An 11,905-nucleotide genomic window follows, 5' to 3' on the forward strand; every position below is an offset into this window, starting at 1 on the left:
GGCCAAACAAAAGCCTAAAATAAATTTAAAAAAATCCAGGTTCTCTTGACAGCAAGGGCTTTGCCCTATTGTAGATTTTATGGTTATGAACTGACTGTAGGGTGAAGAAACAAGGTTAGAGCCTATGAGGAGTAGCTGACACTTGTACTTGTCTCCAATTCAGACACACCCAGTAAAATTGTCAGTTGCCGAAGAAAGCACGTCCCTTTCTTTAAAGGCAAAAGAAGGCAAGGGAAAGTAGGTGATTTGAGGGTTAGAGCAGTTTTATTTTGTACACATTTCACTATATATCTCAAAAGTACTCCCATTCCACTGCAGATTTTCTTTTCACAGAAGAGAGGGAAAGATTGAGAAGATATCACTGTATTTTTGTTAATTCACTATAAAAGCTTTATTTTCAATTGTAAACTTCTTGGCTTTAAAGATTCTTCCAAAGCAAACAAAGAATATTTACAATTGGGATCTGGAGCAGCCTTAGAAAGGAAATTAAAATTTAACTCACAAGAAAGTATATAGTTCAGTGCCAAACCTCAAAATTATATATCTGAATTGTTAAAGTGTCAAGTTGCCTACTTACAGAAAATTAAAAACATTCTGTAAAAGTTTAATTTCAGAATTTGCTTACTGTACATGTTATAGTTTCAAACATTTAAAAGCTCTATTGGTGGTGGCTTTAGAGGAATCTTTCCTAGAGTAAACTTCTTTGCTTCAAACTGCTTCAACTCTTCAGGTGATAGATCAGTCTTTGGTGTGAATAACTTATCTGAGGTAACAATGCTTGTGGTTGCAGGAGGTGCTGGTGCTGGTGCTACATTATATCCAAAGGCACTAACGGACCGTCCAAATAAAGAGTTACCTGATTCTGAGGCAGGGGCAGCAACTGCTGCATTAACAGCTCCAAAGGCTGGAAGGGAGGTTGTGCTTGACAAGTTTACAGCAGAGGAACTGCCAAACCCTGAAAATCCAGAAGCTCCAAAACCACCTGCAGTTTCAGGCTTTTTAAATGAAAAAGAGGCTGCAGATGAAGCTGGTTGGCTACCAAAGCCAATGGAAGGGGCTGATCTTGCAGAAGATGTCACACCCAATGCTGAAGGGTCCGGAACCATAGAAGAGCTTCCAAATGCAGTGGTGCTTCCAGAGGATGGACTGACAAGTTCAGTATTTGATTTAAAGGAGGAACTGCTGGCACTCCTATTGCTGCTACTGCTTAGTGGAAAGCCTGCAATTATAACACACACATAGGGAAATTTTTAGAACAGAAAAACAAAGGCAATATTTAACAGTGCTAGCTATTAATACAGAAAACTTACCTGATGACCCAAAGGTTGATGTTTGTTGTCCACCAAATCCAAAGGCAGGCAATGGTTGACTAACCACATTTTTCAGTTCAGATACCTTTTAAAAAAAGGCAAATGCAGGATTCATTTTAAAGAGGGAAAATGTGTCTCTTTCTATAAAGATTTATAACTAATAATATAAATACTTCTGATAATTAAGTCAGTGAAGTCAAAACTAGTTTCAACTGAAGAAGTTAATTGGCATGGTTCTTTTAAGTATGTTGTCATATCAGGCCAAGCCTAAAAATACTGTGTGGCAGGAATGGAGCGCGACACTGTTTTCAAATCCAGACCACCACCTTCTCTCTCTCGCTCACCCTCCATCTGTTCTGTCATTCTTCCCTGCCCCTCTCCCCCCCAAAATGTTCCCAAAGCATTATCCAAGACCTGACACCAGACTACTATCAACATGCCTCTCTCATTGCTACTTGGCCAGGTCCTTTGACAAGGATACCCCTGCATGGCAGTAATATGGAAGATAATGTCAACTATGGTGTTTTTTCAAAGTACTGCAGAGGTTTTAGCCACACATCATCTATTAAAATTGCCACAGCTGGACAGCAAATATTTTCAAGTCTTGGCTATTTAGAGCCAAGCAAGACCATTCTAAATGAGTGCAAAGTACTTGTTCTTATATAATAAATGTTGAAATTTTCAAAGCCAAGCAGGGGGATTTAGAATTTAATGTAAATAGAAGATGGATGGCTAAATCCTATGACTATATTATCTGTATTTTCTACACGTGGAACTTTTGCCTGATCGCTAAACGAAGATCAATTCATGAGGTCGGCAAATAGGGATTCCATTTCTTCACCCATATCATGTCTCAGAAATTGGTTCATTAACAATCATTGTGAAGGCAATTAACTTTGGTATGTGTAGAACACTTTGGCATGACGTGTCTAACAAACTCTTGAATCCAAGTTAAACATTCCTGTTTAAAATTAGGAAAAGGAGAACATTAAATATATTTTACTTTTCAGTAACACTCACCAATGCTGCTTTGGTAGATGTATTCAGAGTCTTCAACGCAAGCAATCTATTTCTCCATTGGTTTACTAATTGCTGAACTGAATTTATCTAAAAAAGGGGAGAGAAAAAAAGACAAAGGACATTTTAAGTCTGTTAAATACAAATAAGAAATGGCAATATTGAGTAATTTCATGATTCAACTGAAAAGGCATAGGTTTCTCAAATTATGATAGGACAACCCCATTAGCCCAAAAGTAGTAAGACACCTTCCCCTTCCCAAAAGCTCCATGTTACAAATTTTAGCAGGGGAAATAGAAGTCTAAAACTCAAGATTCCTTCAACTTTCTTTACACAATTGCTCTCAGACCAAGCGTATTGCTTTGTATGCATATGAAACATGAGAAACTGCAGGATACTTTCTTTAATGCAAGTTCTAACCAATTAGTAGTATATTAACAGAGGAATTCCAAATTCCAGCTCTACAAGAATAAACTCTTCAATCCTTGTTTTATTGCTGGCATAGTTGACGTTGTATGTGCTGAATCAGGAAGTTAAAGTACCAAGAGTTCACCTAAGGCTCCTGTTGCTTTCTAGTAAAAACACCCTCTTCTCTCAGAATAATTTAGCACTATCACTCCATACTTAGCAATTAAGGACTTAAATTCACTAATATAATTAGTTCCCTCAAAGTACGGAGTGGATTACTACACAAAGTTCTGTAGTAATTGCTAAAGCACAGTAAATTAAACTTTAATAGAAGAAAAAGGTATTTAGTAATGATATTTAATGTTTTAATCACATCACAATATTGTGTATATCACTATGCCACATCAGTATAATTTATAACAAATGTGAAAGCACATTTAAGTAGCTATAGTTTAACAGTGTAAAAAAAGATGTCAACATTATAAAAGCCTTTTGATGTGCCAGCAACCTGTGAAAAAGTGGAATTTTTAATCTTTTAGTAAAATATTTGCACACTTTCAAAAGGCCTCAACATCATAAACATCACAACCACACCAGCAATTCTATTCAGCATGGTCACATGCTGGAAGATCATATTGTCTGACATCAGCTCTTATAAGACACAAACTGGGAAATTCCTAGTTTATATTTTGACTCCATTTATGAATGAAACACACATTTGGATGAGGCTATCTCACGGAAGGTAAATAATTATGGACATATATTGACAACTTCATGAACTTGCATTCAAATATTCAGTGAATGCTCTCCTACAAATCTTAAAATCAGTTAATACATTATCCACCACCATTAAGTTTGATTATAGCTTACTAAATATTACAGGTTTTACAAAAACTTCTCAGCATTGTAGCAATACCAGATATTAAGAAAACATGCAAAGTACACTTAAAGCTTTTTTTTTATTTTAAAGTGAAATATTTACTAGATTAGAAAGTTATATTTGGAAGGCTCACTTCAGAGATTTGAGGAAGCAACAGTTCCACCTTTGAGAAAAAATATAGTATCAATATCTTTAAAGGATTATACTTTTTGTTTTTGAATGATTCAGCCTTCTCTAATCACTTCTGCTACTTTCATATCTTCACTGGCTTGTTTGACTAATACTAAATGTTTCTGGTGGGACAAAATTTTCCTCCTCCCTCCCAAAAAGCAGTGTTCATGCTAAATGTTAACATTAACAGGAAGCACCAGCATTTAAGTGCTTCCTGTGTCTAATAAGACTAGTAATATTAGCAATTCCTGCTGAAATGCTGTCAAGGGGAAGAAAAATTGTGTAACAATCAGATTAGGATGGGGCATCCAAATCATGATATTCCAGAATAAAACAGAGTATGCTTTTATAATCCCAGCGTATTAGATTCTGGTCTGTAGCAATATCCGAAGTCTACTTAAAGGAAGATAATTAACTTGAAATCTAGTCAATTACAAAAGGTTTGAAGTAAGGTAGTTTCAATGTCAGTAATTTGTGGGTTTACAACAACATTCTTCTATTTTTTAAAAATGTTTTCGGTTCCCCACACAAACAGGAAATCTTGTAATTGTCTATCGTTAATTGCACAAAATTTTGTAATTTTTTCCCCCCCTTTAATCTCTGAATTAACATTAGGTGTCACTTGGGGCAATTCTTCAAATACTTTCAAAGAGAAATTTGACTTCTGATGTCATTAGGGTGTTATAAAATTAATCTTTTGCAATAGTGTAATTTCCTGTTTGTGAACTGAGAAAGAACAGAGGAAAACAAATTTAAAAATAATACGCTTGGATTATCGAGGATGTTATAAACAGTTATATTATTAACCACACTACTGCAATTGATTTTAGTTTAAGCAAGACTGGTAGTAAAAGACAGATTGGAAAGAACAGAGGGGTATAGTCTCAATGGACACATTTTTCTGACTGGAGACAGAGACTAAGGCCAGATTTACTTGTGGAATTTTTGCTACTATAGTAATGTCAGTCAAGGATTTAATTTATTTTTTAAACAACATTTCTATAACAACCAAAGCCCTAGTGTAGATGCAGTTATACCAACACTAAATGCCTTTGCTGATATAGCTTACTTCATTTGAGAAACGGATATTTGCTATACTGGATAAGCATTCGTTTGCCAGTATAAGCTGTATCTACATTAAGAGGCATTGCTGATAAAGCTGTAGGAAAAAAAAAATTGTCAACAGTATAGAGGAGTTTTTGAATAGGAGACAAGAACAAAAAATTTGCTCACAAGGGAGCCTTCACAGCGCTATGTTTGTAATACAGATAAACTAACCTGTTTGTGTCTCAGAAGTTTGACTGAGTCATCTTTTAGTCATTTGTAAATCCAATAACTTGTATTATGAAAGGATGTGGATGAAACTTCAGCCTGACTGGTGCAGCTGGTACAAACCCCATATAATTAGCTCAAATACACACACTTTTTGACTTTGTCCTCTTCTTCACCAGAAAGATCACTGTACCACTTCATAGTACACATTATTTTATAAAATGAAACTATTACTATGTATGGTTAGTGATTCAGGTGGCTGTTTTCCTCCCAAGGAAATCTGAACCGCTGACACCGCAAGAGAGGTTGACTGTAGCAGATCAAATTCCCTTTGCAGTTTTTCTATATCCCCAAATCTGTCAAACAGCTCAATTCCTACTATGAGACTGCAGTATCAAATTGTCTCCATTGCCAGGCTGGTTCCCTTGATACTAACGTGGCTTTAGGGGCAGCAAGGACATAAAATTAAAATGAATACTGGTACAAGTCCTCTGCTCTGAAGGGTAACCTTTAAACAATACATGGAGTTTATCTTCATTGTGCCCTATGCTCTGCCACGTCAATATCAAATTATATTGATATCAGCAGAGACATTAGTGTCAAGCTCTCAGGCCATGATTCAAGCAGTTACACAAATAATACACACAAGATTCTAAGGGCTAGCAGAGAAGAAGCTTGGGGAGTAAGGATAAGTGTGAACAGAAGAAAATCTAGGCAAAGAGCAGCACCTAAATTTAATTATGTGGGATTAGCCAAAGGCCCTCTCCCATTGCTTCCCATGGAGCTGCAGCATTAAAAAAGCAAGTGCCCAGCACTTCAAGAAATCAAACCACTTTCTTTAGCTGCCTAATTTTAGGCATCCACGTGTGACAGTTTTGGCCAATGTTCTCAATGAAATTAATAACTGAAATGGGAAAGCATGCACAGTATATTTAAAACTAAAAACAGCCAATTCATTGAGAGTGTATTTTGGCATTCTGAAAATTCCTTGGAATTTGCTACACAGATCAAATGAGCCACCACTGTACAGTTATTAAAATAGCACTACTCTGAAGTGCATATGTTACATCAGAAAAGTTTGCAATATTTTTAAAAAGCTTACATAGTTCTGAATATTATTGTTTGCTCTGCAGTTATAGTATTCAAGATGCAACTCTTCTGGTGAGAAGTCTGGAAAACCTGCAGGGAAAGGAACAATCAAAATCCTCAGAGGAAGATGTATTGTTTAAGAGCACTTTTATGAAGCTACAATAGATGGGCTTTGCAGCAAAGCCCATAATAAGTCAATTAGTTACAGTACATTTGAAGAGATGCAAAGGTCACTTGTAATAGACCCTCAAGGTTGCACATGCCAAAAATGAGGCACCATATCACTTTATCGTCTCCTTTTAGTTGCATCACAAATTAAGTCTAGATCCTGCAAGATCTCCACACAGGTGGAACAAGTGGAAGGTTTGAGGCTTTAGCTTTTCAGGGGAAGAGCTTTTGTCTCATGCATTTCTGCAAAGCAACTGGCATTCTTTTGAACCCTAAAATAAATATAATGCAACACCTTGAGAGAAACATTCTTGGTAATAAGTGTATGATGACACTAAGGAAGTTACTACCTGAGATGTTAGGCTTTTCTTTCATAGGTGAGTAACAGGAGAACATCCACTGTCCTGAAGATTCCCAGACTTCCATGTCCTTTATTATGCCTTCACTAGAAAAATTATACCAAAACAAAGAAAAAAATTGAATAAATCAAACGAATTATTTGATCAAAAAAAGAGAACAAAAAAGGTATTTCAAAATAATTCAGGGCCAGATTCTGATACACTCCCTCACCCTGAGGGGCACCGTACTCCATGAGCAGTCTTCCTGACTTTAATGGAGTAAGCATTTCCCCATCCTACTAGTAAAGCTGAACCATGGACGTTAATGGTTTACACATGTTGAAGTAAGGCATTCATCACCATGAACACTGGGACAATTAGCCCCTCAGTGAACAATTGTAATAACCTATAGGAATGGCCACTTTTTAAATGTTTTGCTAAAGTATACAATTGCATAATGAATTGAGCGAGTTAGAAAAAGATTGGCAGTCTGAAGTGCATACCTCCCATTAAATGATTCCCTCTGAGGGCTGCAGATCATTATCTCAACATTACTATATGAGAAACCTTGAAAATTACAAAGGTAATTCTAAAAAATAAGCTAATATGTATAGCAGCAAAAAGTAAAATGCAGAAAGACTGACTAGAGGAAGCCAGCTGTCTCACGTCAATTTTAAGAGACTACAGAAGTCCATATACTGTAGAAGCAATGAAATAACAGGGATAAAGGACAACCAACTGAAGTAAAACAAAATGGAAGGAGAACATTTAGAGACAAACATTGAAGAGAGCAAAAGCAAGAATACTGTACTGTAGAGAGAAGATTACAAAGTATTTGAAATTTGCTTTTATTACTCTGGATTTTTTGTAATCAAAACCACACATTCATATGAGGTAACCAAAATTTAGGTAAATACCAGCCTTTAAGGATTTTAAAAATTTCCTCATCCTACTCTAGAAAGAGTGACCTGCAAAGGGAATTTTTTAATATATTTTTTTCTCTCTCTCTATAAAAAAAATCCAATCTAGTTTATGCCCTTAATGTATAAAGGATGTCTGATTCTTCTCCCTCCCCCCTTAAGAAGGGGGAGGAGGTTTTTACTTGTTTTCTCCTTAAGTGTCAGGAAAGTCAAGACAAATCTTTCCTTTGTTGTTGGAGAACTTTTTGAATGACTGAAATGTATATTGTTAATTAAGGGCTGAGCACTCCCATGGCTGGCACATCAAAATCTTAAAGGAAGTGTTCCCCTAGATTTAGGTACATTAAAACTTTTTTCAGAACACCTGTTCAACTAAAAAGAGAATAAAAGCCACTTCTGGCCTCAACCAGTACCTCCATTCCTTAATACCCATGATATAAAGATCCTACCAGTACTCCAGTCATCCAATAGCAAAGACCTGACTTTTTTTAATTCAAAACAAACGGGGGCGGGATTTTTTTTTTTTTAAATAAACCTTCCAGGTGTCCTTTATGGATGAGAATAAAGCAAAAACGGGGGAAAAAGATACAAGCCCAATTTGTCCCCTTTGCAGATCTTTAAAGAGAAATGCAAATTATTAAAACAGTAATTTAAATTCATAAAAAGGCTGTCTGTGTGTATTTTTATGCAGGGTTCACTGAGGTTTTACTTCCAGCTCTATTGAAGTCCCATGACATTTAATTTCACTACAAACACACTTCTTTATTACCCCCTAGTGAAGACATTCATATTAACAAGTGATCTATAATGTATAATAAATAGTTATGCATTAGAAGCCTCTTTAGACTTGATTATGGGGAAATTACATAATACACTCAACAAGTGCCTCCATACAAATCTACACTTTTAAAATTCATTTTTCTAAATACTTTCTAGATGCTCAAAGACAGAACAAGGACTTACAGAAGCTTCTCCTCTTCATCTCTGTAGCTATTGCCAATATTTTGCTCAGAGCTTAATGCAGAGAATCTGTTTTGAGAAAATCCTGAACTTTTATTGCCACTGCCTGGTGCTCCAGAGTCAATAGAGGGTCCAAAAAATGCCTTTCCATCATCTCTGCTGCCACCCCATGTAGTGGGTTTAGAAAAGTTAGAAGGTTGGACAACATTGGTGTATCTCTGGTTATGGGCACCCCATCCTCCTCTGCCAGAACCTTACAATGAAAAAGAAAAAACAATTAAATATTTTTTCACATTTTACACATTTTCCTCACTACCATGAATCAAGTAAACCAAGCCCAGCTGTACATGGTAGCACTGTACAATGGAGCATGAAGAGAATCAACTTCTCAGTCAACATTTTGAGGTTGTGTTTAGTGTGATCAAAGTTTATTTTTTTAAAGATGTGTGGACAAACTAAGAGCCCAGGCCTGCACAGGTCAGCAACTGTAATCATGTGAGCAGTCTCAATGAAGCTAATGGGACTATTTATACACATGTTTGCAGAGTGGGGTCTTAAGATATCCCATTCATAGCTCAAAACCTTTCAAAAGGCCAAAACCAAAGTACCGGTAAAATAAACCATAAGGGACATCAATTAAAAAAAAAATCATACATACACCAATATGAAATTTAGTCATTGTTACTGCAAGTAACAATTAAGATTACTATATCTGAAAGATTAGAAGAAAAATCACTATTCTTTTTTCAGTTTATTTTGCCCATTTGACAGCACTTTGTGATAGTCTCCCATTTAGGCCCCAATCTTGAAAGATGACCTGCATAGCTGCACCCCTTGCCCTGCCAAGTCAAGTCCATATGTTCAGCTAGAAGAATGAGGCCCTCATTTTCACACTGCTTGTGAGAGATTTCAAAGGACAGTATGGCCAGAAACATTAAAAAAAAACCACAACAAGGGAACACGTGACTGTAAGCTACTAACTTTTGCTGGGAGATTCAGGGGCAGATAAGCATTTGAAACAACTTTTAACCTATTTTTTGAAACAGATCAGATTCCCAGTTAGCAGCACCCCTTGCAAACCATAAACATTAATGATGTATTTAGCAAGGCTTGGGTGCTTGGGAGTTACCTTTCAAATTGTCCACTTTGGAAACAACAAATCATGGCACTGTGATGTGTGTGATCTGTCTATGGAAGAAATACAGAAAAACCACACCCCTGCAGTGGGAATTAGGGAAGGTTTCTCTCCAGTGTACCTACATCTCATCTCCCTTAATACTTATGTCAGAATCCTATTAGTATTCCAGTCATCCAGTAGTCAAGAATGGAGGAGGTTTTTTTGGTTTGAAAACTAAAGATTTTCTGAAAACACCCTCCAGAAACTTTCAAGCCTTACATTTTGGTTTATTCTGATACATAAGCATCTAGACAGGCTATCATTTCTAATGAGAAAAAAAATCAACTTTTTTATTTTACAAATATTACTAGTTCCTAGCTATTAGTCATTTACAATAAATCCCCATATAAGCTATGTGAAAAAGTTATCAATGACAAGGATGACAGCAAAAGATAATTCATGGTACAATTCCACAAGTAACTTTTAATTAAAAGAGAGAGAAAAGAAAAAAGGAAAAAGGTAAACTACTGAACTATTTGCTATTAAATAAAGTTTTCCTATTTGAACTGACCCTTTAAACTTCAAGTTCCTGCAAAAGCCTACAGCATTCGGAGCACCTAAATTCTGTATTTATATGTGGTGCAACACAATTGTTTTCTTTTAGAAATCTACTAGTTAAGGAGTTGGAAATGGTCACCCTCTACCAGCCAGGAGGTTCATTAAAGAGGGAGGAGAATTCAAGATGCCAGTTGTCCGGGATTACACATTACCCCACCAGATTAGGCACTCTCCAACAGCAGGTGCTAACAGCAGCACCCGTGGTTACATTGTTAGGGCACAGAACAGAGACAAAAGAAGTCTTAGCAGTCTGACAATAATTCGGGACCTACACAGATGACAAGACTATTTAGAATTATAATAGTAAACGTTAAGGGAACAAACGAGTTTGGGCAGGGATATAAATCTACCCGCTTTATGGCAGAAGCCAACCTCGAAACGGGGGAGAGAGCCGTCAGGAAGAACCGTCTCTGGGCGCAGGTTATCCCAGGCCTGAGCAGCGGCAGGGCTCCTCGCAAGCCGTCCCCTGTGGCGGCGGGCAGGACACTGGACGGGTCAGAGCAGAGCTCCAGCTAGCAGGGCAGCTGCGGTAACGGCTTCCACTGAAAGCGCCCAGGGCCCCAGCCATGGACCACGGGCCCCCGGCGCGAGGCTGCATTTGCCAGGGGGTGATTGGCACAAGCCCAATGCGGGGGGGGAGGGGGGATAAGTAGGGTCCCAGACGTTTGGCCCTTGAAACCGCAGCGCGAAGGGGGGCGCTGGGACCCCTGGTCCGGGACCCCGCCGGCCCCGACAGATTCAGCCGCTTCAAACCCGGGGCTCGGCACCCGCACCCGCACCCGCCGGCTCCCCGCGCGCAGAGAGCAGCGAGGGCCGGTCGCCGCGGGCGCGAAATCCCCGTAGCGCCCTCACAGAGCGGCGGCGGCGGCGGCCCCCGCAGGCGGAGGAGAAGAGGAGAAGCGGGTACCCTGGGAGGGCGGCGCGGCCGGGCCCGAGCGCCCCCCGCCGCGGGGATGTTCGTTCCAGCACCTCTCGCCGAAGCGGCAGCGGCCCTGCAGGAAGAAGTGGCAGATGGTCATGGCAGCGGCCGGGCCCCCCTGTTCCCTCAACCGACCCCTACTGCGTCAAAACAACCCGCCGCTACCGCTAACGCCACGGGCCGGCAGAGCCGCCCGCTGCCGTCACGTGACAGGGCCCACAACCGCCTCACCGCGGGACATTACGGCGCTTCTTAGTGACGTGAGCGAGTCCCCGCCCCGATGCAGGAGAGGACGTAAGAGGAAGGCGGGACCCGACTTTTAGCGGTTGTGGAGAAAACTGCCAGTTAAGTGGCGTAATGAGCAGCAGAGTTGTTGCTCCGCCCCTTACTCCCTGTTTAACGCAACAGCCAATCAGCGGGCCGCAGCCTGCCTCAAGCTATTACCCTCACCTGCGGGCATGCGCGCCCGCCCGCCGTTCCTCCCTTAATCCCCTCACCCCCGGAGCCTAGGGGGACCCACTGTCCTGGTTGTATAGGGACAGGCCTGATATTTGGCGCTTTGTCTTATAGTGGTGCCTATTATCCCCCCCCCCACCCATCCCATCCTGATTTTTCACAGTTCCTGTCTGGTCACCTTACCCAAGCCCCAACCCTGTTCCATTGCCTCACCTGTGCCGGGAGCAGGCGGTGGCGCTGAGTCCCCGCGACCCGGCCCGGC

At 39.6% G+C, this 11,905-nt stretch overlaps 1 protein-coding gene across 2 annotated transcripts; it reads right to left on the reverse strand.

Moving 5' to 3' along the window:
* Positions 1–252: 252 nt before the first annotated feature.
* Positions 253–11,531, reverse strand: NUP42 (nucleoporin 42). 2 transcript variants are annotated; one of them, XM_045007910.1, is made up of 7 exons: positions 11,419–11,531; positions 8,537–8,786; positions 6,666–6,760; positions 6,161–6,237; positions 2,331–2,417; positions 1,311–1,395; positions 253–1,219 (listed from the first exon to the last, which is right to left on the reverse strand). In XM_045007910.1, exons 1-7 carry the CDS (start codon positions 11,426–11,428, stop codon positions 642–644), a joined length of 1,182 nt encoding a protein of 393 aa, XP_044863845.1. In that variant the 5' UTR covers positions 11,429–11,531; the 3' UTR covers positions 253–641. The 2 variants fall into 2 exon arrangements, with proteins under 2 accessions (XP_044863845.1, XP_044863844.1); XM_045007909.1 differs by lacking the exon at positions 11,419–11,531 and adding an exon at positions 11,176–11,337.
* Between the last annotated feature and the right edge of the window lie 374 nt (positions 11,532–11,905).

The sequence above is a fragment of the Mauremys mutica genome, chromosome 2 (genome assembly GCF_020497125.1).
Source record: "Mauremys mutica isolate MM-2020 ecotype Southern chromosome 2, ASM2049712v1, whole genome shotgun sequence".
Classification (NCBI taxonomy): Eukaryota; Metazoa; Chordata; order Testudines; family Geoemydidae; genus Mauremys; species Mauremys mutica.